This window comes from Lontra canadensis, unplaced genomic scaffold (assembly GCF_010015895.1).
Source record: "Lontra canadensis isolate GAN:19392208 unplaced genomic scaffold, GSC_riverotter_1.0 scaffold1, whole genome shotgun sequence".
Lineage (NCBI taxonomy): Eukaryota > Metazoa > Chordata > Mammalia > Carnivora > Mustelidae > Lontra > Lontra canadensis.
This window is the reverse complement of record NW_022630995.1, coordinates 27,289,000-27,316,831: the sequence shown is the minus strand read 5'-3', so window position 1 is coordinate 27,316,831 and position 27,832 is coordinate 27,289,000. Positions and strand designations below refer to the sequence as shown.

At 37.4% G+C, this 27,832-nt stretch overlaps 1 protein-coding gene across 3 annotated transcripts in view; it reads left to right on the top strand.

The window, feature by feature from the left end:
• The window catches only part of SLAIN2 (SLAIN motif family member 2), a 94,441-nt gene that overhangs the window by 17,219 nt on the left and 49,390 nt on the right, over positions 1-27,832 (top strand). For all 3 annotated transcript variants that reach the window (XM_032852180.1, XM_032852172.1, XM_032852161.1), the window contains exon 2: positions 22,907-23,055. In XM_032852180.1, coding sequence (XP_032708071.1) covers positions 22,907-23,055 — 149 coding nt within the window. The remainder of the gene's footprint in view (positions 1-22,906; positions 23,056-27,832) is intronic.

Below are 27,832 nucleotides of genomic sequence, written 5' to 3'. Positions count from 1 at the left end.
TCTCTTAAGATTTTTTTCTCCATCCTTACTGTGAATTGTGGCTAATTGAAAAGGATTTTACATGTGGGCAAAAGGGGAGTGTATATGAAATACTTTCTAAATGAGTTTTAGATTGTTTATTCATCTTCTGTGCTGCACTTTTTTAGATGAGAGTTTAGTATTGCATAGTGACTGCATTACCTAATCAGTATTTGTTAGTTAACATTAGTTGTTAGTATCTAGAAGTTTGTCATTTTAGTTAGTATCTAGAAGTTTGTCATTTTTCCCCTTTTTCTTGTTGACATAAACCCCTGTGTGTGTAAGGGAGACAACAGATTGGAAAATAGAGATGTTAGGAAAGCTCTTTACAGGGCCCTTAGGAACTTTGGCAGAAAGAACATAAAATCATAGAAAATGAAATTAGAAAAGGACTTTGAGATCGGGTGGTCATTCCTCTTGTTTTTAAGCTGTTTAATATTCAGACTGGTGAGTACAAATGGTTACATCTTCTTAAAAATGTTTGAGGGGCCCGTGGGTTGCTCAGTCAGTTAAGCATTTGACTCTTGATTTTGGCTCAGGTCATGGTCTCAGGGTTGTGAGATCAAGCCTTGTGTGGGGTTCTACACTGTCTGGGGAGCCTGCTTAAAATTCTTTCTCTCCCTCTGCCCCTCCACTCCCCCCCCCTCAAAAATTTTATATTAGAAATCAAGTAAGTCCTTCATATCCTGTTACATCCATTTTACTTTAAGTCAATTTTCCCTTAAGTTTATGAAGCCGTATTAAACTAAGACTGACTTCTTAACAATAAATTTTATTGATAAACTTCCCTGACTTAAAGATAGATAGTATGTGGTTTTCACTTGCTGTGTTTTTCACTCATGGTCCTTCATATCTAAGAATGATCTATATTACATGGCCTCTTTGCTTTGTGTATGCTTCTCATGGGAGACCTTTGCTAGAATTCACCTGTAATTTTATTTGCTAAGTCTAGATTAATAAAGCATTTTGACTTGTATACTTATCACTACTTATGTGAATAGTTTGGCAGTTATTTGCTGATTAACTTCTTGAAGTTTGTTTTCTAGACTCTTCTCTACCAAGGAGATGTTACTTTAAAGTAACATGGTTCATGTGTGTGTTGTGTTTTAAATGAATTAAGAAGTCACACATCTAGATGAGCATTTTATTTCCTTAGTAGTTTTCCAGTGATTCTAATGTGACTTAAATATTTTTTAATTAATAGAATACTTAGAACTCCTATGTGTGAACAGCACAATGTTGGAGATGCTGAGAGACGTGATAGTGCAGGTTCTTGCTTTCTTAAAAAATAGAATTTGGCCAAGAGGGGCCACATGATTGGTAAAATATATTACAATCCCTATTGTTTAATTATGTTCCTTATACAAAGTACCGTGTAAGGCATTTTATGCATGGCAAACCATTTAATCTGCACAATTTTAAGTTATTATCTCCGTTATTTACTGTAGTAACATATACAAAACAAAAAATTACCATTTTAACCATTTTAAGTGTATAATTCAGTGGCATGTACACTGATTGTTATGCAAGCATCACCACCATCTGCCTCTAGAAGTTGTTGTCCTTCCCCGTCGAAACTCAGCAGTAACTCCGCAATTCCCCTGTGCTCTTGCCCCGAGCCCTTGGCAACTACCATTCTACTTTCTGTGTCAATAAATTTGACTACTTTGTGTACCTCATGTAAGTGAAATTACCAAGTAGTTGACCTTTTCTCTCCGGCTTATTTCATTAATTATTGTGTCTTCAGAGTTCATCTGTGTTGTAAAATGTCATGTTATCCCCTTTTTTCAGGTAATGAAATTAATCTCAAAGTCACATAGCTAATATAGTGGATTGAGATTCATGCTAAGCGTGAAAATCCTGTCTAATGAAAAACATTTGGTCTTGGTTTATTTAATCTATGGATATTTAGCTTTCAGAAGAGAATATTTTTTAAATATTTGAAGGAGTATAATAAGGATTATTCGACTTACTCTATAACTCTGAAGATCATTACTAGAACAATAGGTATAAATTAGAGGCAGGCAATTTTTATTTAATATAAGATAGAATTTTCTAGTACAGCTATTTCTAGATGGTATGGACTATTTTTTTAAACTTTTTTTTAGAAGGATTTCATTTATTTGAGAGAGAGCGTGAGCACAATGGGGGAGAAGGGGCTGAGGGAGGAGAAGCAGGCTACCCACTGAGCGGAGAGCCTGATGTGGGGCCTGATCCCAGGACCCTGGGATCGTGACCTGAGCTGAAGGCAGACACTTAATCCACTGAGCCACCCAGGTGCTCCTGGTATAGACGGTCTTTAAAAAGTGTAAGTAACTTTCAGGGCACTTGGCAGGCTCAGTTAGTAGAGCATACAACTCTTGACTTTGGGATTGTGATTTTAAGCCCCACATTGGAGTAGATTACATTAAAAAAATAAAATATTTAAAAAAAAAAGTAAGTGATATTTAGCAGTGAGGACTGTTGAATAGTCCTGTGACAAAGGATGTTACAAAGAGGTAAAAATTAGTTGAATTAGGTTACTTCTCAGTGTCCTTTTAACACTGTTTCTGTGATTAAAATACTGCGATCTATTTGAGAGCATAAAATACTTTCAAGACAAAGTGCTAAGGTTAAATGTGGGAGAGATCTTTAGCAATAGGTACATAGATTGTTTTTTTTTCTTTTTTAAAGATTTATTCATTTAACGAGAGCAAACAAGCGAGGGGAAGGGCAGAGGGAGAGGGAAAGTAATTTCAGCAGACTCCTCGCTAAACTCAGAGCCCAATGCTGGGCTCTACCTCACCATCCTGAGATCACTACCTGAGCTGAAAACAGGAATTAGAAAACCAACGAACTGTGCTACCTAGGGGTTCCTAGATTTTTTTTTTTTCCTAAATCTATAGCACATTTTTCTGAATATCCTCAGTAATGGAAGATTCCTTACCTCATGAGAGTATGAGTTTTGCAAACTATTAAAAATCATTATTAGGCTAGTTAATAAAAATGGGTTAGCAAGGTATTTAAAGTCCTGAGCAGTCCAATTCCAGTTCTCCTTTTTCCTGCATTTACTTCCTGTTGCCAGCAAACTTCAGGGACATTTCTGCCTGGTGGCATGTTCTGATGTTCACTCTGCAACAGAGCACCTTTTTTCTTTGTGAAATTCTAAATATCCTGTTTGGTTTACTTCCTTTTCAGTGTTACCCATCACTTTTACACACCATTTTTAGAATATATGTAACAAGACAACCTTGTACTTTGATCTCCGGAGTCTAGATTGTGAGCATTTTAAGCAGTAGGAGAGTATCCTATTCATCTTCATGTGTCTGAACAGGCTCTCAGTATCTTGTGTTTAGTAAGAGTTCAGTTACATTAAATTACATTGACTCAATCTGATTGTCAGTGATGTTAGGTTGAAATGAGGTGAAGCTGGAAAATAGTGAGATCAGATTCTGGCCTGACTTGATGACTCTTATGCTAGTTGAGATGAGTTTCTCACACATTCTGAATACTAGCGGTATTGAATCTATACTCTCCCGTGATGAATTAAAGAAAATACTGTCTAGATAGTGTCTGATGTTAAAAAAATTAATTTAAAGTTAATTGAAACACTGCTATATCTTTGGTAAGGTAACAGATGTACCCTGTTTTAAGCTTGTTTGTACTTCTTGTGATTTCTAAATTTCTTGTTATGAACACAAATTGCTTTTATAACTTAAAAAATCCTATTTATAGGATGCCTGGGTGGCACAGTTAGTTAAGCATCCTACTCTTGGTTTCACCTTTGGTTGTAAGTTTGATTCCTGAATTGGGCTCTGCACTCCCTGAGGAGTTGGCTTGAGATTCTCTCTCCCTCTGCCCCTCCCATCATGTGCGCATGCTCCCTCCCACCCCAATAAGTAAATAAATAAGTCTTTTTTAATCCTATTTATAAGATTTAAGTAATTTCATTACTTTGTGGTCACATAGGTAGGAATCATAATATGATACATTAAGAAACAGTTGATGTTTTCCTTATTACTTAGGGGTAGTGAGATTATATATCACAGTTGAAAAAAATTGGGTTCCAATAAGTTTAGACATGTGTTTTTAATAGAACTGGAACCCGAGTTAGCTGATATATATATATATGATTTTATCTATTATTCTTGTTTTTAACTTCGCATTTTATAAATGAACTTACCCAGGGACACCTGGATGGCTCAGTAGGGTAAGCATCCGTCTTCGGCTCAGGACATGATTCCAGGGTCTGGGATTTAGCCCTGCATGGGACTCCTTGCTTGGCAAGGAGCCTGCTTCTCCCTCTGCCTGCCACTGCCTCTGTTTGTGTGTGTGCATGCACGCGCTCTCCTCTCTGACAAATAAATCTTAAAATCTTAAAAAAAAATAAAAAAAATTTTGAAAAAATATTTAAAAATGAAATACCCAGGTGTAAATTTTCTTTTTAATTTTTTAAGATGTTATTTATTTGAGAGAGAGCAGAACAGGAGAACACAAGTGGGAAGGGGTGAATGGAGGGGCAGAGGGAGAGGAAGAAGCAGGCTTTCCATTGAGCAGGGAGCCTAACACAGGGCTTCATCCCAGGTCCGTGGGATCATGACCTGAGCTAAAGGCGGACGCTTAACCAACTGAGCCACCCAGGGACCCCCTCAAGTATAAATATTAATATCAGATTTGCCTAAAGTATGTAGTATGTTTTTGTGGGTGTGGAAAATCCTGAAACTTTTTTATTTTCCGGAGATATCCTATAAGGAATCCCAAAGCTGTGTGTAGCTCACATCTCGTGAGCCTTCTGGGCAAAGAAGGGGAACCTGGTGCTGATGCCCTTGTAAACCAGAAAGGCTTTTTCCCTTCTTCCCCCACTTACCAAGCCCCCTGCCTCTTTGCTTGTCTGCTAGGAACATATCTAAAACTGTGTTTGTAAATTAGTTTAATTTTGACGTTTTTTTTTTTTTTTAAGGTAAGTTTTTGTTTGTTTGTTTGACAGCACAAGTGTGGGAGCAGCAGGCAGAGAGGGAGAAGCAGGCACCCTCCTGAGCAAGGAGATGAATACGGGGCTTGATCCCACAACCGTGGGATCATGACCTCAGCTAAAGGCAGCCGCTTAACTGGCTGAGCCACCCAGGTGCCCACGTTTTTTATTTTTTATTTACTTACTTTTAAAATATTTCATTTACTTATTTGAGACAGAGAGCACAAGCAGGGAGGATGGTCAGAGGGAAAGGGAGAAGCAGACTCCCTGATGAGCAGGGAGCCTGTTGGTCATCAGGCTCAATCCCAGGACCCTGAGATCATGACCTGAGCTGAAGGCAGATGCTTAACCAACTGAGCCACCCAGGCACCCCATGACATTTTTAAAATAGGAAACAACTTGAGTGGCAAGTGGCAGAATTAAGTGTCTTAATGTAAATGGTTTGAGTTACAGTAATGTACTGTTCATTATAGTAAGGACTGATACTAGCCACGCACACTGTATGTTGTCTCTTGTGCTAGTTTAGTAGCAAAAATGAACATGTAAAAGTATGTAAGTTTTAAGACTTTAGGTAATTTAAGTTCTTATTTTCCCTGTTCCATTTACTCAAAATCACCTTCTCTGCTATCTTTCATTGGGAATCCAAATTATGGAGGAAATAGGCACCTTTAAGAACAAACTAGCTTATTTAAGAGGAAGGCTTTTTAAAAATTAGGTCTTTAAACTAGGTGTGGCTCCAAAAAATGAAAAACCTACGGTTTGCTTTGACTTTGAAAAGGCTCAAATGCTGGAATAAAAGTGAAATTTCTTAAAGGTGTTAAAGGTCTATAGGGAGGAAAAGAAAAAATGATTGTATCTCCTTTAAATGTGAAAAATGAAAACAAAATAATGCAGTACCATAATATCTGATATGAAATTTGCGAAGGTATTTGGAATGATAGGAAGAGGGAGATAGTGTTTGAAAATTAGAGATTTAGAATCCATGAGGATGAATCAAACCATATCCCACTTCTCCAGTTTACTAGAAGGAAACTTGTCCCACATACAGCCCTCCATTCAGGAGCTTTTGCTCATTTCTCTGAGAGTAAAAAACTACCAACTGTGTGTGGCTGTTAAAGGGTTTTGTTTGAAAGGAATAAGGGGAGCAAGGCCAAGTTTGTAAGCAGCCTGTAAGCTGATAATGTTGAGGAGTGGAACTTAATAGATGCTATTGAGTTAGGAGGTTTTAGAAATATGTATTTAGTGCCTGATTGGTATTGTATTTTATAGGTATAATGTGATTAGATGTATATCTTTATTAATATTAGATTCAGAAGGGATAATTTAGTAATCTTAGAATATTTTTTGAGTGGGCTTACTAATTTCCTTTCCAGAAAGGGGATAATTGACTTGTGTCCACTTGTCATAGTAAAATGTTTGTTTGCCATTGGTTATTCTTAGCTAAGGCTGTTCTGGAGAGGATTAAAAAATGAAATTTAAAAAACTGATCAGTCCTAGAAACCTGAGTCTAGAGGCTTAGAACTTGACAAGAAGGGTCACGATGTTAGTACAGCAAGTGAATAGGAGAGGCTAACAAATAACATTATATATAATCTAGTTTTGTCCTAATTCATCTTTAAATTCCTGTTTAGCACCATGCCTGGCTAATGGTACTTGCTACGTTAATATTTCTTTAAATGACTAAGTAGAACTTGATACTAAGGTCTCAAGGTACTTACAGTTTAATTTGGAGACAGAATGAACTCGGAATTTGGTTCTCTCTGAAATCAACAATGAGAGTTCGTAGAAGAAAGGCTTATATGGACTTGAATGTGACAAAGGATTTAGGTACAGGTGGAAGGGTATTTCTTGTTGTTCTGTCAGAATCAGAAAGGGTGAGTGCTGTATTTGAGCAGGGTAAAGAAAAAGCCTGTGAAGATACTTCAGTGAAGTAGGTTGGGGAACAGTGAGAGAGTTGAATCATTGGGTTGGGGACCATATTGTGGATGGCCTCTGAAATCTAGAAAGAGATTTTTGAGTGTTGGGATATTCTTAGCAAAATGGTGTTTTGGAAAGATAAGTACGGCAATTGTATGTAGGTGGGAACAGAAGGCACAGCTATGCTTAAAGGGCTAGAAAACTGAGCCTCTAAGTTTTATCTACCTCTTGGGCCCAGAAACACACGGCAGAACTGGAATTGAAGCCAAAATATTGAGTGATGTTCCTTCCATTTCATCCCAGCTATTCATAATTGTTTACATAAAGATCATACCGAAGTAAGTGATTAAAGATCAGAATAGTTCCTCTTACAAGATATTTACATTTTTCAAAAATAGCAGTTTGATCTTACTAGCTTTCTTATATGAGGATATTGACATTTTGGGCCAGATAATTCTTTGTTGTGGAGGCTGTCCTGTGTATTGTAGGATGTTTAGCGGACAAAAATGCCTCTAGACATTGTCAGATGTCCCCTGGGGGCAAAATCACCTCAGTATTGCCTTACAGCATACTTACGACACAGCCTCAACCGGAAATATTTAGTGCTGAATTGCAGGAATAAGGATTGCATTCTAGTACTTGTTCCCTTTACATTTCTAAGTCATAAAATAGTAATGTTCTGAAAATTAAGAAAAACTAATTTATTGTGCAAATGTGGGCACTATTTGAGAGTCAAGGGAGTGCTGGGGTGCGAAAACAACAGGCTTAAATTGGGACTTCCCTGACAAACGGGATAACCGTCATCCTCGGAGTTAATCACCTCACATACATTTGGTACTTAACTATGAGTAGAGTAGTATGTTAAGGTGATAAGAAGTAGGCATGATAAGGTCAGGAACACGGCAGGGATGTCCATTATCACCACTGCTATTCAACATAGTACTAGAAGTCCTAGCCTCAGCAATCAGACAACAAAAAGAGATTAAAGGCATCCAAATCAGCAAAGAAGAAGTCAAACTCTCACTCTTTGCAGATGATAGGATACTTAACCTAGAAAACCCAAAAGACTCCACTCCAAATCTGCTAGAACTTGTACAGGAATTCAGTAAAGTGTCAGGATATAAAATCGATGCACAGAAATCAGTTCCATTTCTTTACACCAACAGCAAGACAGAAGAAAGAGAAATTAAGGAGTCAGTCCCATTTACAATTACACCTAAAACCATAAGATACCTAGCAGTAAACCTAACCAAAGAGGCAAAGAATCTATACTCAGAAAACTATGAAGTACTCATGAAAGAAATTGAGGAAGACACAAAGAAATGGAGAAATGTTCCATGCTCATGGATTGGAAGAACAAATATTTTGAAAATGTCTATGCTACCTAAAGCAATCTACATGTTTAATGCAATCCCTATCAAAATACTGTCCATTTTTTTCAAAGAAATGGAACAAATAATCCCCCAAATTTATATGGAACCAGAAAAGACCTCGAATAGCCAGAGGAATATTGAAAAAGAAAGCCAAAGTTGGTGGCATCGCAGTTCCAGACTTCAAGCTCTATTACAAAGCTGTCATCATCAAAACAGTACAGTACTGGCACAGAAACAGACACATAGATCAATGGAACAGAATAGAGAGGCCAGAAATAGACCCTCAACTCTATGGTCAACTAATCTTTGACAGAGCAGGAAAGAATGTACGATGGAATAAAGACAGTCTCTTCAACAAATGGTATTGGGAAAATTGGACAGCCACATGCATAAGAATGAAACTGGACCATTTCCTTACACCACACATGAAAATAGACTCAAAATGGATAAGGACCTCAATGTGAGAAAGGAATCCATCAGAATCCTTAGGAGAACACCGGCAACAACCTCTTCGACCTCATCCGCAGCAACTTCTTCCTAGGAGCATTGCCGAAGCAAGGGCAAAAATGAACTATTGGGACTTCATCAAGATCAAAAGCTTTTGCACAGCAAAGGAAACAGTCAACAAAACCAGAAGACAACTGACAGAATGGAAGAAGATACTTGCAAACAACATATCAGATAAAGGGCTAGTATCCAAACTCTATAAAGAACTTATCAAACTCAACACCCAAAGAACAAATAATCCAATCAAGAAATGGGCAGAGGACATGAACAGACATTTCTGCAAAGAAGACATCCAGATGGCCAACAGACACATGAAAAAGTGCTCCACATCACTCGGCATCAGGGAAATACAAATCAAAACCACAATGAGGTACCCCCTCACACCAGTCAGAATGGCTAAAATTAATAAGTCAGGAAATGACAGATGCTGGTGAGGATGCGGAGAAAGGGGAACCCTCCTACACTGTTGGTGGAGATGCAAGCTGGTGCAGCCACTCTGGAAAACAGCATGGAGGTTCCTCAAAAAATGAAAATAAGAGCTGCCCTATAACCCAGCAATTGCACTACTGTGTATTTACCCTAAAGATACAAATGTAGTGATTCGAAGGGGTACGTGCACCCGAATGTTTATAGCAGCAATGTCCACAATACCCAAACTGTGGAAGGAACCTAAATATTCATCAACAGATGAATGGATAAAGATGTGGTATGTATATACAATGGAATACTATGCAGCCATCAAAAGAAATGAAATCTTGCCATTTGCAGTGACGTGGATGGAACTAGAGGGTATTATGCTTAGCAAAGTAAGTCAATTGGAGAAAGACAACTATTGTATGATCTCCTTGATGTGAGGAAGTAGAGATGCAACATGGGGGATTTGGGGGGTAGGAAAAGAATAAATGAAACAAGATGGGATTGGGAGGGAGACAAACCGTAAGTGACTCTTAATCTCACAAAACAAACTGAGAGTTGCCAGGGGGAGGGGGGTAGGGAGAGGGTGGTGGGGTTTTGGACATTGGGGAGGGTATGTGCTATGGTGAGTGCTATGAAGTGTGTAAACCTGGCAATTCACAGACCTGTACCCCTGGGGCTAATAATACATTATATGTTCATAAAAAACAAAAAAGGAAGAAGTAGGTGTGAACTATGGCAGTTGGAAAGCCTTGTGAAAAAAGCAAGTCTTGAATTGATCTTGAAATGAGGCTTGGTTTAGATCAGGAAAATGGAAAGGAAATTTGGCCCCCTCCCTCATAGTAAAAAGAATTACAAACAAAGACATCTGTGGTTTAACTATCCAGGATACATGAGATAAACATTTGTCTGGCTTGGCTGGACAAGAGGGTTTTTTTTTACTGGAGTACATGGGAGAGAAGATCAAAGGATGTAGTTTTGGATGAGATAACAGAATCTTAAAAATTAAGCTGCAGGCTAAATTTGGGAAAGTTTTTGAGCAGTGAAGCAATGTTCTACTGATCTGTATTTTAGCTAAATGGTAGTGGGTAGAGGATAGATTAGAGGAGTAAAAGTCTGGTAGGTACAGGGAAACCACTAGATATTATTATAATTGCTTATGTTGGGTGAGATGAGGGTCTAGGCTTGAGTGAAGTTAGTGGAAATGAAAAGGAAGGGATGGATTTTAGGGGCATTAATGAATTGATAGGATGTGTTGATTGAGCACATTGAATATGTAGCAAGAGAAAATAGTCAAGGTTAGCATGAAACTTTTCATTTGTTGACGGGAAAAAATAGTAGTGCCATTTTATGTTTGTTTGGAGGTATTTGATTTTGGGGGGATGTCTATAGTAAACCATTGGAGCTCTATGACACCCAGGAGAAAAATTAGGACTGGGACTATTTGAAAATCATTTATGTCCAAAGAATGATAGTTGGTTATGATAAAACAAAAAAAGACTTCATCAAATTAAAAGTTTCTGATAAATACAGAATAAAATAGTAGGAACAAATTTATAGTTGTATCTTGTGAGGCAGCAGTCGATGGAATAACAGAAATAGTGTGATATAGAAAATGTGTGAAGAAGTAAAAAAGCTCGGTTTTTACACTTACATATTTTCAGACCCTTATGTCATCACTTCTAGTTTTAGTAATTAAACTTTAATAAGCGATATGGGCAAAAATTGATGGGAAAGGAAGAAATTTAATAGACTGGAGAATAGGTTAAATTTAGTCTCTTAAAGATCCTGGCATAATTTGATTACTGTCACTTGAGAGAGATCCTGGTTAGTTGTCAGGAGTATTTTGAAAGGAACAAATGAGGTGGAATGAATACGAATTAAAAGAGAAAAAAATTTAGTTCTCATCTTGCAACTAGAGTTTCTAAGTGGTACAATCGAGAATAACTGTAGAAGTTGTGTATAATTTTTCAAGAAAAAGTGCGTTGTCCTGTTATGGATTCTTTGTAGTTATTTCTTTTGTTCATTCTGCAATATTGAATTCCTTTTCTACTACATGCAGGGCAGGTTTCTTTGGGGTTGAAGGTAGAGCATAAGAGAGATGGGGAAATACTATTCCTGCCCTTGAGATGCTTGGAGTTCCCTATGAAAGACAGTTATATGATTATATATAAATTGTATATACACAAACACAACTACAAATTCTAACAATGGAGGACAAGATCAGGTTCTTTCTAGGACAATGCCAGTTCTAAAAATACTGTCTCTCTCGCCTATCAAAAGTATTTTATGCATTCTAACCATTTCAGTTTATGGTATATGTTAGGATTCCTCACATACTCACTCTTATCTTTCTTTTTATATAACTCAAAAGAAAAAGAAGAGAATGTTTGAGCTGGTCTTAATTCTATAAACGGAGTGCAGAGTACCATTCTCGCTTCTACTCTGGCATGTAGCATTAAAACCTTGCCAGATTTTCTTTACCACTTCAGTTACCTGATGTTTTCAGCCAGCCTGTTGTTGGGGATAAATACATATACTTAAATACAAATATGTAAACGTATGTATGTTGCGAATACATGTATTTAGATTCCTCCCATTATTTTGTTCGTATTTTCACAAAGTGGATAAAATATTTAATTTTGTAATCCAAGAAACTAACTTTAGAACCTATGGGAATACTGCAAATAGAAAATTCTCTGATAAGAGTTGTTTACTCTTTATTGTATTAACAAACCTTTGTTAGCAGTGCTTTGTGGTTTCTAACTTTACGCTCTCATATCTTTTCTCAGATATTTGTGCGGAAACTTTCTCAACAATAAGAAAAATATATTAATTTTTAAAACCTAACCTTAGTTGACAAATTGTTAAAAGTCATAATAGTATGCATTATCACCTGGGATTTGAAGGACATGTCGTTTACTGAGTTATGACTTGTTAGCCCTGAGTACCATGGCTTCTACAGATAAAATCCCGTTCAAGGCATTTTACCAATAAAAAGTTAGTGATTAACAAGCAAAGGACCCTAAAAGAATCAGTGTGGATTATACACACACACTTCATATACATGTAACCTATGTATCTGGATGTGTATATGTGTATATACACACACATACACACACATTATGTTCTCTGTGGACTAAATTCTGCTGTCAGTAATTGTTATCCATCTATGTGGTTGTGGCTGAAATTATATGTTTAGTCATGTCATACTCTGTAGCTATTGTCAAAATTTTGCAGAGTCTGGTATAGTTTGAGACTCCCAGCCTTCCTGATGTCTTTTCTCAACAAAACAAAACACCAAAACAAACAAACAAAAAAAGCCCCTCAGTTTCTGATTGCTGCACTCTAGGTTGGTCTCACTGTAACTATTGTTTCCCAGCAGTACATGGCTATGCCTCAAACTCTAGAAGATTGTCTTTTTGAAGAAGTAATTTCCAACCTCCCTTTTGTGGAATCCCAGAGAATATCAAAACTTTTTATTTTCTTAAAATTAAAAAAAAAAAACCCTTTTCTTACTGGAATGAGAATCGAGAGAGTCATGAAATGAAAATGGAAGCATAGAGTGTCACTGACTTAAACTTTGGAATTCGTGGTTTTAAAGCTTTTCTTTAGTCTTTTCAGCTTGCTTGCTTGCTCTGCCCTTTTTTTTTGGCTCACTGTGTTGTATTCTGCTGCCATACTTTCTGTTTATATGTGTATACTACCTACCCTGTAGCTAATGTCACTTCAGTGCTTGTAAACTTTTTTTTTTTTTCAAGATTTTATTATTTGTCAGAGAGACAAAGGCAGACGCTTAACCGACTGAGCCACCCAGGCATCCCAGTGCTTGTAAACTGTGTAAGAATTTCTTAATGAATTTGCTTTGCTAATAATTACCATTATTACTAGTAATACCAATGATATGGTTCTCTAAAAACCAGAAGAGTATTTTATATTTCTTCATATAAATGTAGTACATACGCCTTTAAGTTTGCTAATGGCCCAAATATAATAGTTAATGGCATGATCAATCTAAAATTTCAAAGACTCATTATATATATATATGAACTGAAGATATTCTTTTTAATTGAGTTCTGATTTTTTTATTGTAATAGGGGGATCAGTTACAACTTTATGGTTGGTAGGGCTTAGGAAAAGAGAACAGAGAACCACAGGAACCATTAGAATGTTGAGTACATTGGAGTGTTTTGTTTTTAAGTAAATTCTACCCCCATCACCAGGCTTGAATTCGCAATCCTGAGATCAAGAGTCCCATGCTCCACTGACTGAGCCAGCCAAGAGCCTTATTAGGCAGTAAAATATAATAGTTAAGAGCACAGGTTCTGGAGTAAACCTAGTTAGCACCTATTCATGAGTTTGTTGTGAAGATTAAAAGGAAAAGTTAGGGTGCCTGGATGGCTCAGTAAGTTAAGTGTCTGCAGTGGGTCAGGTCATGATCCTGGGAACCTGGGATCCTGGGATCGAGCCCTGCATCAGGCTCCCTCCTTATGGGGAGTTTGCTTCTTTTTCTTCCTCTGTGTCGTGCCCCCTCCCCAACCTCTCTGGAGAGTGTGCTCTCTCTCTCTCACAAAAATAAATTAAAAATCTTTAAAGAAAAAAATTGAAAGAGTATTTTTAAAATATTGAAACCATGCCTGGCATGTAATAAGCATTTGATAAAATATGAATAATAGCACTTCCTATTGCCACATTGACTAAGAAAGCTTGGTAAATCGTTATAAAGCAATGTATCCTAAGAATTTAAAATCATTAAATTCTATTTAGTTGTGGGTAAAACCAAAGATACTTCTGTTAATGAAAGTTTTAAAAATCATAAAATTATAAAAATAGAAACAAATGTCTATAGTCACTTTGATCTTATTTACTTTGATATGTTTCCTTTACCTTTTTTCATGTGCATTTTTAAATATTGTAATCATGGTTGTTTTATTCATTCGTCATTCAGATGCAAATATTTGATCATCTCTAAATGTCAGTCACTATACCAGGGATTATGCATTGAACTTTGTGAAGACAAGCTCTTTTTTCCTCACTTATGCCTTACTCAATAAATAGGGAAGGATGATTTTAGGGTATTAAAAACTGATTGTTTTCCTGGACCTGTGAAAGTTTACACACTAATCTAAAATTCACTCCAATAACAACTTTATTATAGTTTTTCAACATTTAAGCTAGGTCTAAGCAAATAGCCATCTGTTGCTTTTTTTTTTTTTTTTAAGATTTTATTTATTTAAGAGTGAGAGAGTATGAGCTGGGAATAGAGGGAGAAGCAGGCTCCCAGCGAACAGGGAGCCCAACATGGGGCTCAATCCCAGAACCCTGGAATCATGATCTGAACCAAAGGCAGATGCTTAGCCGACTGAGCCACCCAAGTACACCCCCCATAACAACTTTATTTTATTTTATTTTAGATTCTATTTATTTGACAGAGGGAGAAAGAGAGCACAAGCAAGGGGAGCAGCAGAGAGGAGGAGAGGGAGAAGCAGGCTTCCCGCAGAGCAATATACATTATTAGTTTCAGAGGTAGAGTTCAGTGATTCATCAGTCTTATATAGTATCCAGTGCTCATTACATCACATGCCCTCCTTAATGTCCATCACCCAGTTACCCCATCCCTTCATCCTCCTCCCACCAGCAGCCCTCAGTTTGTTTCCTATGATTAAGAGTCTCATGGTTTGTCTCCCCCTCTGGTTTGATCTTGCTTTATTTTCCCCTCCCTTCCTCTATGCTCCTCTGTTTTGTTTCTTAAATTCCACATATGAGTGAGATCCTATGATAATTGTCTTTCTCTGATTGACTTATTTCACTTAGCATAGTGCTCTCTAGTTCCATCCATGTTGTTACAAATGGTAAGATTTCATTTTTGATGGCTGCATAATACTCTATTATAGATCTTATTATAAATCGAAATATATATAAGTATGTGTGTGTGTGTGTGTGTGTGTGTGTATAAAATATATCTCACATCTTTATCCATTCATCTGTTGATAGACATCTGGGCTCTTTCCATAGTTTGGCTATTGTGGACATTGCTGCTATAAACATGTGGGTGCAGGTGCCCCTTCAGATCACTACATTGGTGTCTTTGGGGTAAATACACAATAGTGCAATTGCTGGGTTGTAGCTCTATTTTCAATTTTTTTTCAACTTTTTTTTTTTTTTTTTGAGATTTTATTTATTTGACAGAGTGAGCAAGCACAAGCAAGGGGACCTGAAGGCAGAGGGAGAGGAAGAAGCAGGCTTCCCCTGAGCAGGGAGCCCAAACGCAGGGCTTGATCCCAGGACTCTGGGATCATGACCTGAGCCGAAGGCAGACACTTAGATGCTGAGCCATCCAGGCGCCCCTATTTTCAAGATTTTGAAGAGCTTCCATATTGTTTCCCAGAGTGGCTACAGCAGCTTGCATTCCCACCAACAGTGTAGGAGGGTTCCCCTTTCTCGGCATCCTTGCCAACATCTGTCATTTCCTAATGTTAATTTTAGCCATTCTGACTGGTATGAGGTGGTATCTCATTGTGGTTTTGATTTGTATTTCTCTGATGCCGAGTGATGTTGAGCCTTTTTTCATGTGTCTGAGAGGGCCAGTTTATTTCTAACAGATTTTTAAAACAGCTTTATTGAGATAATTTACATACTACAAAATTGCCTATTTTAAGTGTACTAGGGTTTTTAGTATTCAGTGTTTTCCAGTATATTTACAGAATAGTACAACCATCACCGTAGTCTTGTTTCAGAGTATTTTCAACATCCCCGAAGAAGCCATGTACCCATTAACAGTCACTTCCCATTTCTCTTCCCCTTATCCCTCTCCCATTCCTAGGCAGCCACTAGGCAACTTTTTTGTCTCATAGATTGGCCTATCCTAGACATCCTGTTATAAACAATATCATATAGGATGCGGTCTTTTGTGGCTGGCTTCTTTTACTTAATAAATGTTTTTGAGGTTTACCCATATTTTAGCATTTTTATTGTCTCTAGTATGTTTTTTAAATGTCTCTTTTCAACTTATAAATACTAACTTAAAAACTTCAAAAGGACAAAAATGAACAAATTATAAAGTACATCTTTTATAACTAGAATGAATGTTAGAGGAATTTCCTTTCTGATAGGACATGTTTAAGTGGCTGCAAAGATGCTTTGTTAAAAACACCTTGTTTCACTATATAGTACTAGTCTTATGAGAGGTGTTGAAGAAAGGTTTCCCTGGTGAAGTGCAGTTAATGCCAAGATGCAGTAAAAAGTAGGAATGGGCTGGCTGAGGTTGGGCAAGGGAGGGTGAGATAAGCAAGAAGTAGGATTGAGCTTGTTTCAGGCAAAGGGAAGAACATGCACATGTGACCTAGAAGCGAAAGTGTTGGGCTTTCCAGGAATAGAAATTAGTACCATATGGCTGTTATTAAGATTTGGGTGGTGGAGGAGGATGAGAAATATAGCTTTTAAAGAAAAAAAAGAGTATTGCAACAGATCACTGCTCATGCCTCAAGGACCGTGGGGGCCGTTTTTTTGGAAAGGGTTCTATCATAAGGGCAAAAAGGAAAGTGGCACAGAATTTTTAGCACAGGAATATTAACATACTCAGATATATATTTTAGAAAACAATTAGGCTTCATTGTATAGAATGGATCAGGAGGAAGTAAGACCAGGGATTTTCAGGGTTGTTTTTTTTGTTGTTGTTGTTTGGTTTGGTTTGGTTTTTAAGGAGTTTTTTTCTTTTTCAAAATTGTTTTGACCATTCTTTGCTCTTTACATTTTCCTATAATTTTTAGAATTAGCATATATATATATATATATATATATATATATGCCTGTTGAGATTTTTTTTAGGGATTGTGTCAGTTGTGTAGATCAGTCTAGAAAAATTGGGATCTTAATAATATTGAGTCTTCAGGTCTATGAACATTTGTCTTTTTAATTTATCTCAACATTGTTTTCAGTGTACCATTGTTGTACTTCATTTGTCATATCCTATTTTAATTATTCATTGATAATGTTTAGAAATACAATTGATTTTTTGCCTATTGAACTTTTATCCCACAACCTTACTAAACACATTTATTCTAGTTGGGTGTTTTTGGTTTTGGTGGATTCCTACAAAGTCATTTCTATATACAGGATCATGTTGTCTGCAAATAAAGACTGGTTTGTGTCTTTCTCTCTCTTTCTTTCTTAAGATTTTATTTATTTATTTGACAGAGAGAGCACAAGTAGGGGAAGCAGCAGGCAGAGGGCAAGGATGAAACAGGATCCCTGCTGGGCTTGATCCCAGGACCCCAAGATCATGACCTGAACCACCCAGGTGCCCCTGCTTTCTTTTCAATATGATGTCTTTAATTTCTTTTTCTTGACTTATACTGGCTAGACACTTCAGGATAGCAATGTGTAGACATGATGAGAGTTTGCATCCTTAATTTTATTTCTAGTCCGAGAAGAATTCAGTCTTTTACCATTAGATCTATTTTTCTGAAAGAGTTTGTATAGGATTGGAAATATTCCTTGGTGTTGATAATCTTAGTAAGTGAAGGTATCACTTACTTCACAAAGTAAGTGAAGCATGGGTTTTTCTTTGCAGGAAGATTTCTAATTACTAATTCAGTTTCTTTTTATAAATCTCTTCAGAATTTCTATTTCTTTGTGAGTCCCATTTGGTAACATATCTTTCTAGGAATTTGTATAGTCTAAGTTACCTGTTTGCATAAAATTTTTCATAATATTCCTTTACATCTTTTTCTTTTTTCTTTTTTTTATTTATTTATTTTATTTATTCATTTGACAGAAATCACAAGTAGGCAGAGAGAGGCAGGCAGAGAGAGAGAGGAGGAAGCAGGCTCCCCGCGGAGCAGAGAGCCTGATGTGGGGCTCGATCCCAGGACACTGGGATCATGACCTGAGCCGAAGGCAGAGGCTTTAACCCACTGAGCCACCCAGGTGCCCCTATTCCTTTACATCTTGTTTGTAGCAATGTTCACTCTTTATTTCTAAATTTGGTAATTAGTGTTTTTTGACCTTTTTTTTTGGTAAATCTAAAGATTTACCATTTTTAGATCTTTTTGAAGAACCAACTTTGGGTTTTTCCCCCCACCTTTATTTCTGTTTCACTGATTTTTACTAATATTTGTATTTTCCCTCATGACTGCCTTGTTTAATTTGCTCAGTTTTTTTATGCTTAGATTGTTGATTTGAGACCTCTTTTCTTTTTTTTTTTTTTTTTAAAGATTTTATTTATTTATTTGAGGGAGAATGAGTGAGAGAGAGCGTGAGAAAGGAGAAGGTCAGAGGGAGAAGCAGACTCCCCAAGGAGCTGGGAGCCCGATGCGGGACTCGATCCTGGAAGTCCGGGATCATGACCTGAGCCGAAGGCAGTTGCTCAACCAACTGAGCCACTCAGGCACCCTCTTTGTTTTTAAAATTATAAATTTTCCTCTACTTCACTGTCTTCATTATTGATATGTTATATTTTTGCTTTTATTCAGTTCAAGATGTTTTCTAATTTCCTTTGTGATATATTCTTGGACCTGTGGTTTTTTATGTGTATTGTTTAATTTCCAAATATTTGGGATTTACTAAATTTCTTTCTGTTGATACTAATTTAATTCCACTGTGGCTTGAAGAATTCCAGGTATTTTAAACCCAGAAAGACTTTTTCATAGTTGAATTGGTCTGACCCGAAGAATGCTCCATGTGCACTTAAAAAGAACGTGTGTTCTGTTATTGGTGGATTGAGTGCCGTTTAATTGTCGGCAAAGTAAAATTGATTGATAATGTTCAGGATTTCCATATCCTTACTGATTTCTCTATGTAGTTTTTTTTTTTTTTTTCTTCAGGTATTTAGAGGGAGCCATTGAAAAGCAAATAGGGGTGCCTGGGTGGCTCAGTTGGTTAAGCATCTGCCTTCAGCTCAGGTTATGATCCCAGCATCCCTGGATGAGGTCCCTCATTGGGCTTCCTGCTCAGCAGAGAGCCTGCTTCTCCCTCTGCCTGCCGCTCCCCCTGCTTATGCTCTCTCTCTATTAATTAAAATCTTTAAAAAATAATAATCCTCAATTGCCTCTTTTTCCTTTTATTCTGCTACCATTATTAGGTATCTTTACATTTGATTGATAAACCTTCCTGATACATTTATATGTTTTCTTTGTCTCAAGTAATATTTCTTATCTTAAACTCCAGCTCTCGTATGGTTTCTATTTGCATGGTATATCTTCTCATCTTTTAGTTCAACCTACTTGTGACTTATTTTGTTTGTTTTAAGGATTTTATTTATTTGACAGAGAGCAGAAGCAGGGGGAGCAGCAGGAATAGGGAGAGGGAGAAACAGGCTACCCGCTGAGCAGGGGGCCCGACAGGGGCTTGATCCCAGGACCCTGGGATCATGATCTGAGCTGAAGGCAGGCACTTAACCAGCTGAGCCACCCAGACACCCCTACTCATGACTTTGAATCTTAGGTGTTTCTTCTATAGATAATGTATAGTTGGGCCTTTTTTTAAATTTTTTTAATCCAGTCTGACCATCTCTTCTGAGTAGATTGTTTATACTCTTGTTCATATTTAGTGTAATTATTGCTGTGGTTGGTTTTATGTTTGCCATTTTGCTTCTTGTTTTAGATTTGACTCAAGTGTTTTTGTTCTCTGTCCCTCCTTTAACTGTTTTTTTTTTTTTTTTTGTATGATTAGTGATTTCCAGTTGTATCCTGGACATTCTGGGTGTTATATTGGGAGACTCATAATCATATTTCATTTTTAGTAGGTATTCTTATTTAGATGTAGTGCATGGGGTAGATGTTCAGCTCCCTGCCAGGCCATGCTGGCATTATGTCAGCAAAAGTGGAGCCCAGGCTTTTTTTCTCCTCCTTGTTGGATGGGATGTAAAATCAGCTCTATACTGGGCTCCACTGACACATAAATGACTGCGAAAGGGAGATGAGGTGCTCACTTCCCCTTGCCTCCTACATTACTGATGCTGGATGGGGATGGAGGCTCTATGACTTCATTTTAACAGAATTAGGATGATGAAGTTATATGTTTCATGTTTTCTTGGCAAGTAAAAACTTGACAAATCTCAATCTGTTCTAAGTTGCATTAGCCATCTATATACTGGTGGTGTCCATAAGAATGAAGTCCCTCTTAATTAAGCCAAATACTATTATTTAAAAACTTGAAAAGTACCAGAATGAGATAAGTGTTTTTAGCAGGCAAAAGTTATTTTGAAGAAGTCTGTGTGTTTGTAAGAAACAAAGGAGTAATACATAAAGTTATTCAAATATTTTTATTTGGGATTTTTCTTTAAAATTCAGGGACTAAAACACCTTGGTGTTCCTAAAAGAGGATTCAGTTATGAGCTACAACTCAGTTATGAGCTACTACAACTCAGGTTTAGAAGTACTTTGAAACCTCAACCAAAGGTTCCTTGACCAAAGAATAATTTTGTGCCAATACCGTTTGGGCCGTAGAACTCCATTTTTAGACTGAGGGGTCGTGATAGGGCACTGAAATAAGAGGATAGAGTGGTAAGAGATAGTGGGCATATTCGGGGGTTATTGAAGCCATCTCCCTCTTTTCCCCTAGGAATTTACAGGTGGCTACATTAACCTTTATCTGTTAATGGAAGGAAGGGGCAGCCTCTATTGCCAGTTAGGGAAGTAAATATAGGAATAGCAGAAGGGAAGGGTAGTTTGTCATGTAGGGTCAGCAAGACTTGGTAATAGATTATAGGTGAAGGTAAAACAGAGGAATCTAAAATTACTCTTACATTTTTAGCTTTTATAAGTGAAAGAGTTATGGTGCCATTAACAAAAATAGGAAAGCTTCCATGCATGTAATATAGGAGAGATAATGATGCTTTAGTGTAATTGATGTTGAATTATTTTATTCAAGTAGTTTATAGTAGATTCTGTCTTTTTAAAGATTCTAAAAGCACCTTACAATTTTTTATGAAAGCTTTATTGGGATATAATTTATGTACTATAAAATTTACCCATACCTGTGTAATTTATGTACAAGAAAACTCATCATATAATTCAAGAATATAGTATATTTACAGTCATGACATTGTTACCACAACCATCACCACCACCATTTTAGAATATTTCTGTTACCTTAAAAGAAATCTCTTCCCCATTCCTTGTTCCAGTCCTAGGTGTTGTAATCTAATTTCTGTTCTGTGTTCTTTTCTAGACATTTCCTATAAGTGGAATCATATAATATGTATCTTTTTGGTCTGGCTTCTTTGAGCATGTTTTTGAGGCTCACTCTCCTTGTACTTTTTACAATTAGTATATTCCTCTACTATTAGCTATGAAACTAAGTACGCATGAATCATATGGGTAAACTGTGTGACACCAGTCAGTGTAGGGAAAAGTTGTGTGTTGAAAGAGTGATGATACTATTAGAAAATGATTTCATTAATGCTTATTCACCTAAGAGGTTTTGTTTGCTAAGTATTTGGTAACCTAGAATATCTGTATATGATAGTTATTACAATTACAATGGGAATGCTGTGACAGAGCTTGATTATGAAACATTTGTAGTGTTTAACTTGGAAAGAGAATGAGCCCCCCCTTGGTTTCTTTTTGTTTTGAACTGTTAATAAGTTATTTAATAAATTGAGATTTCATTCCATTTTTATCCAAATAAACATGGATTGTTGACTAGAGAAATTATTTACCCTGTTAGCCTTGGTTATATCTTGAGAAGAGTTAAATAGTTTGATGTAAGTGACACATCTAAGTTATATGTAGGAGAGATGAGAAAAGAGATGGAAAATGTATATAGTGTCACTAGCAAGTAGTTCGTCAATTCTAGTACGATAGAGATATATTTAAGTATTTGTGCCAGAACACACTTCATTTTATTAGCCTAACTTGATCAATGTAAAATGTGAAATTACTAACTCCTGGCCTTATTGAAACATTTAACTATGTGGATAAATCTAATTATGCTTTTCTTTACTTCATTAATTCCACTTAAAGTGTCTTAATTTGGGAACCACTCTGGTTAGAATTCAAGTAACTTCACATTTTTCATATGGCATCATATTTGAAATAAATCAGTATCAATTGACATAATCTAGACCAATCTGAGGAAAAAACTATGAAGTAGAAAAACTGTTTCCTTCTGTTGTCTTATGCTTACCTTTCCTTTTTGCATCCTTTCCACAGGAGCTTATAAAATACTGTCCTATTCTTCTTTCCCGAGAATGAAATAAACTTCATAAATGGATTCATACTAAGCTATTAAGGATTTATAGCTTGAAAAGAGGGCTATAGAGTGTGTACTGCTTAACTAAAAGGAATGAATCACTAATAGGAGAATTTTTATGTGGTTTGTGGTAGGAAGGGGACTGGGAGGTGGAAAATAAGGTATTTATCTCCTCATTCTGTCTCCTAGACAATACTTAATGATATGGTTATATTAAGGAGTTGGCTAAATACTAGTGAAAACAGAATTAACTGTTGTAAAGACAGATGTTTACTCATAGTTTTTGTAATGAGCCTACAAGAAAAGTTAGACATTTTAGGATTGGACAGTTGGCTTCATTTGGGTTTATTTGAAATTTGGCTTGTTTTAGTGTCATTTTCTTTTTATGCATGAAGTAAAATGTGGATGATTTTGAAGATGATCTGTGACATGTACAGTGCCCCCTCCCATTTATATCTATCCAAAAGGATCTCTATCTTATGACCTTATGCTTAATAATGAATGCTACCCTTATGTTTTTGTTTTCTTCTAGGCTGTATTCATCACCAAAGAAAAAACTTACACCAGTGCAGAAATCAGTTAGCCCATTAGTTTGGTGCAGGCAAGTTTTGGATTACCCAAGTCCTGATGTTGAATGTGCTAAAAAGTCTCTTATCCACAAACTTGATCAAACTATGTCAGGTATGTCTATAATTTTACTTTTAAATTCATCTCTTTCTTTAATAAAAAACCAGATAAATGTTGAGTGGGTATGTTTTTAGGAAGGCTGTTCTTTCTTTGATAGTGTTTTTTGAATCTCATTGTGCATGCCATCGTGAGTTTTTGCCATATGCACATAACCTTGTGCTATTACTTAATAGCTTTTGTCCCAATCTTTTCATTTTTATTTCATTTCATCCTAAAAAATAATATCCATGGGAGCACCTGGGTGGCTCAGTTGGTTAAGCGTTTGCCTTCGGCTCAGGTCATGGTCCTGGGGTCCTGGGATGGAGCCCCACATCAAGCTCCTTGCTCAGCTGGGAGTCTGCTTCTCCCTCTGATGCTCTCTCCTGCTCATGAGCTCACTCACTCTCTCTTTCTCAAATGAATAAATTTTTAAAAATCTTTAAAAAAATGTCCATGAAACAATAGGTTTTATACAGCAGGGTTTGTTTGTTTTTTCTCCCAATACAAGTTAAAACAAATAATTGTTAAAAAAAAAAAAATTAGGGGGCGTCTGGGTGGCTCAGTTGTTTAAGTGCCTGCCTTCGGCTCAGGTCATGATCCTGGAGTCCTGGGATCAAGTTCTGCATCCGGCTCCCTGCTCAGTGGGGAGTCTGCTGCTCCTGCTGACCTCTCTCCTCTCATGCTCTCTCTCTCTCTCAAATAAATAAATAAAATCTTAAAAAAAAAATAGATTCAGTATCATCTAAAATCATCTCACTACCCTTGGGGAAAATTCTGATGTGGTGGAAAGGTACAGGCTAAGAGACATCATTCTCACTCTAGCACTTAGTTACTGAGTGACTCTGAGCATTATTTAACTTCTGTGAACTCAGTTTTCTCATAAGAATGATGAACTTTATATGGTTATTTTAAGGACTAGATGATAATGTTTATGCAAGAATGTAACATGTTTCTCTGGCTCATAGTAGGTACTTAATAAATGCATTCATTTTCCTTCCCTTGTTTTTTGTTTCTAACTTGGCATTTTAGTTCACATTGCTTTTATGCTCTTTTGTTTAATAGCACTCACAAAGCTGACAAAATGTGTCTGTCACTACTTATGGCATTTAATATAGCATGCCAGTGTGGGTAGAAATGTAGGAAAAATATTATTGACTCTTTCTTGGAATTTCAATCTCTTAAGAATGTTACTATTTTTTGGAATACTTATATAATGAGGAACTGATGTGTGATTACTCATCCTAAATAGGTTTTCTGTTTTTTTGTTTTGCCTTGTGTTTACTTGATAGCCATGTACTTAAAATTACTTATTTTGCTTAACTGTTAAAATCGTGCTCTTATTAGAGTGTAAGCTGAAAATGTTCGGGGAAGACAAAGGGGAGACTAAACAGTTAAATTGGCATACAATAAAGCATAGCTTGGTTGGCTAGAAGTAGTGGTTATTGTATGGAAATAACATAAGATGTGATTATAGAGCTTCTGAATCTGTTTTGACACCAAATTGTTAATTTTTCCTCATGTAGGGGATCCTTTTTTAAAAAGGAAACGCTTTTATGTAATTTTAAAAAATGTTTTTTCTCCTCCCTAACTATTAACCGGGCCTGACTCTGCTTAGCTTCCAAGACCAGACAAGATTGGTATGTTCAGGGTGGTGTGGCCATAGACCAAAAATGTTTTTCCTGAATACTAAGTGTTTTTAGAATTATATCCTGGGGCTTGATTTAAATTGTATTCATAAGATTATTAGAAATATGTAAACAAGGTAGTAGACGATTTGTAAAAAGTGGAAAATTTCTAACTCATTCCAGTGAGGTGATATTAATTAAAGATTTATTTATTGAGAGAGCACATGTGCGTTTACACACATGTGTGAGCCGAGGGAGAGGGAGAGAATCTCAAGCAGACTCCTCACTAAGCACAGAGCCCAGTGCACTGCTTGATCTCATGGTCCTGTGATCAAGACCTGAGCTGAAATCAAGAGTCAGACATTTAACCCATTGAGCCACCCAGGTGCCCCTAGTTGATGTAATTTAGATGTTTTTTTTAATTTTTGTTTTTTAAAGATTTTATTTATTTATTTATTTATTTGACAGAGAGAGACACAGCAAGAGAAGGAACACAAGCAGGGGGAGTGGGAGAGGGAGAAGCAGGCTTCCCGCTCAGCAGGGAGACCAATGTGGGGCTTGAACCCAGGACCCTGCGATCATGACCTGAGCTGAAAGCAGATGCTTAACTGAGCCACCTAGACACCCCTATTTAGATGTTTATTAAAAACATCTTGGGGGCGCCTGGGTGGCTCAGTGGGATAAAGCCTCTGCCTTCGGCTCAGATCATGATCCCAGAGTCCTGGGATCGAGCCCCGCATCGGGCTCTCTGCTCAACAGGGAGCCTGCTTCCTCCTCTCTCTCTGCCTGCCTCTCTGCCTACTTGTGATCTCCATCTGTCAAATAAATAAATAAAATCTTAAAAAAAAAAAAAATCTTGGTCGGGGCGCCTGGGTGGCACAGTGGGTTAAACCTCTGCCTTCAGCTCAGGTCATGATCTCAGGGTCCTGGGATTGAGCCCCACATCGGGCTCTCTGCTCAGGAGGGAGCCTGCTTCCCCCTTTCTCTCTTCCTGCCTCTCTGCTTACTTGTGATCTCTGTCTGTCAAATAAATAAATAAAATCTTAAAAAAAAAAAAAAAACCTCGGTCAGATGTGGGGAGAAGAGTCAAGAAGGGAGAGGAGTAGCAGACTGAGATAACATCAGGTTGTAGGAGTTCAGCTAGATAGTTATCAAACCATTCTGAACACCTACAAACCCAACAGGAGATCGAAGAGAAGAAGAGCAGCAATTCTAGGAACAGAAAATCAACTACTTTCTGAAAGGTAGGACATGCAGAGAAGTGAATCCGAAGTGAAAGGAAGATAGACTGCAGGGGGAGGGGCCGAGACCTGGTAAGCGGTGAACAACAGAGCACAAAATCCGAACTTTTAGGAGTCTGCTCCACTGAGGGACGTCGCTCCAGAGGCTAAGTGAGGGTGGAGCCCTCGAGGTGACAGTGTGGTCTCAGGTCCCGCAGGGTCACAGAAGGATCAGGGGTATCTGAGTGTGGCAGAGCTCACAGGTTTCAGAGCGGGGAAGCCGACTACAGAGACCAAGCCGAGGAGTGAGCTTTCAGCTTGGGGTTACCTTAAACCATGATCCAGCAATCGGGCCACTGCTCTTTGAGCAGGGACCCCACAAGTGGCAGATCTGGGGAGACCCCCCTTCCTCTGCCGGAAGAGCAGCGCGGCAGGAATCTGCTGGGTATGGAGACTCCAAATGGGGCTATGCACCAGAAACAAATGCTCAGTCACATACTGGGTGAGCTTGGAGCACCACCGGAGACCAGGGAGATGGGAGTGATTGACCACTTTTCTCCCAGGGCGCACTCAGGAGTGGGGCCCCAAGCTCTCAGCTCCTCCAGGCCAGAGATTGGGAGGCCGCCGTTTTCATTCCCATCCTCCAAAGCTCTGTGGAAAGTGTTCAGGGAACAAAAGCTCCGAGAGCGAACCCAAGCAGATTATTTAGCCTTGGCCCCTGGCAAGGGTGGTGCAGTTCTGCCTCGGGCAAACACGTTTGAGAATCACTACAACAGCCCCTCCCCCAGATGATCAGCAAGAGCATCCAGCCAAGACCAAGCTCACTGATCAAGGAGAACAGCGGGACTTCAGAGCTAGGGGAAGGGAATGCATGGAATTCATGGCTTTTTCCCCATGATCCTTTAGTCTTGCAAAGTTAATTAAATTTTTTTAATTTTATTTTTTTCTTATTCTAATTTTTTAAACTTTTCCTCTTTCCTCTTTTAATGTTTTTTAACTAGTTTATCTTAACAATACCTTTCTTAAAAAATCTTTTTAAACCTTCATTATTATAGTCATATTTTATCATAAACTTCATTGTATCTAACTTTTTTTTTTGTATGCAAACAAGGTTTTTTTTCCTAAAAAAATTTGGGATACAGTTTCTTCTACTAGATCAAGATATACCCCAGATCTAGCACAGGGCTATGTTCTAGTCTCCAGCCTGAGCAAATTCTCTCCAGTTTTTTTTTCTTTGTTTCATCCCTTTATTGTGTTTACCCTTATTTTTGTATATATGTAAGTTTTTCATTCTTTAAAATTTTGGGAGGTAGTTTCTTCTAAGAGACCAAAATACACCTAAAATCAAGTGGGTGGCTCTGTTCTATTAACCTAATATATCTATATTTTAAAAATTTTTTTTAAATTTCTTTTGACCACCCCCCATTCTTCTCCCCCCGATTTGGTTAGAATACATTTTCTTGGGGTCTTTGCCACTCTTTTAGTATTTTATTCTCACGTTCATATATTCTTATCTGGATAAAATGACAAGGCGGGAAAACTCACCACAAAAGCAAAACAAAACAAAACAAAAAAACCAAGAGGCAGTACTGAAGGCTAGGGACCTAATCAGTACGACATTGGTAATATGTCAGATCTAGAGTTCAGAATGATGATTCTCAAGGTGCTAGCTGGGCTTGAAAAAGGCATGGAAGATTTTAGAGAAACCCTGTCTGGAGAAATAAAAGCCCTTTCTGGAGAAATAAAAGAACTAAAATATAACCAAGCTTTAATCAAAAAAGTATAAATGAGGTGCAATAAAAAATGGAGACTGTTATTGCTAAGATAAATGAGGCAGAAGAGAGAACTAGTGATATAGAAGACCAAATGATGGAGAATAAAGAAGCTGAACAAAAGAGAGACAACTACTGTACCACAAGGGAAGAATTTGAGAGATAAGTGATACCA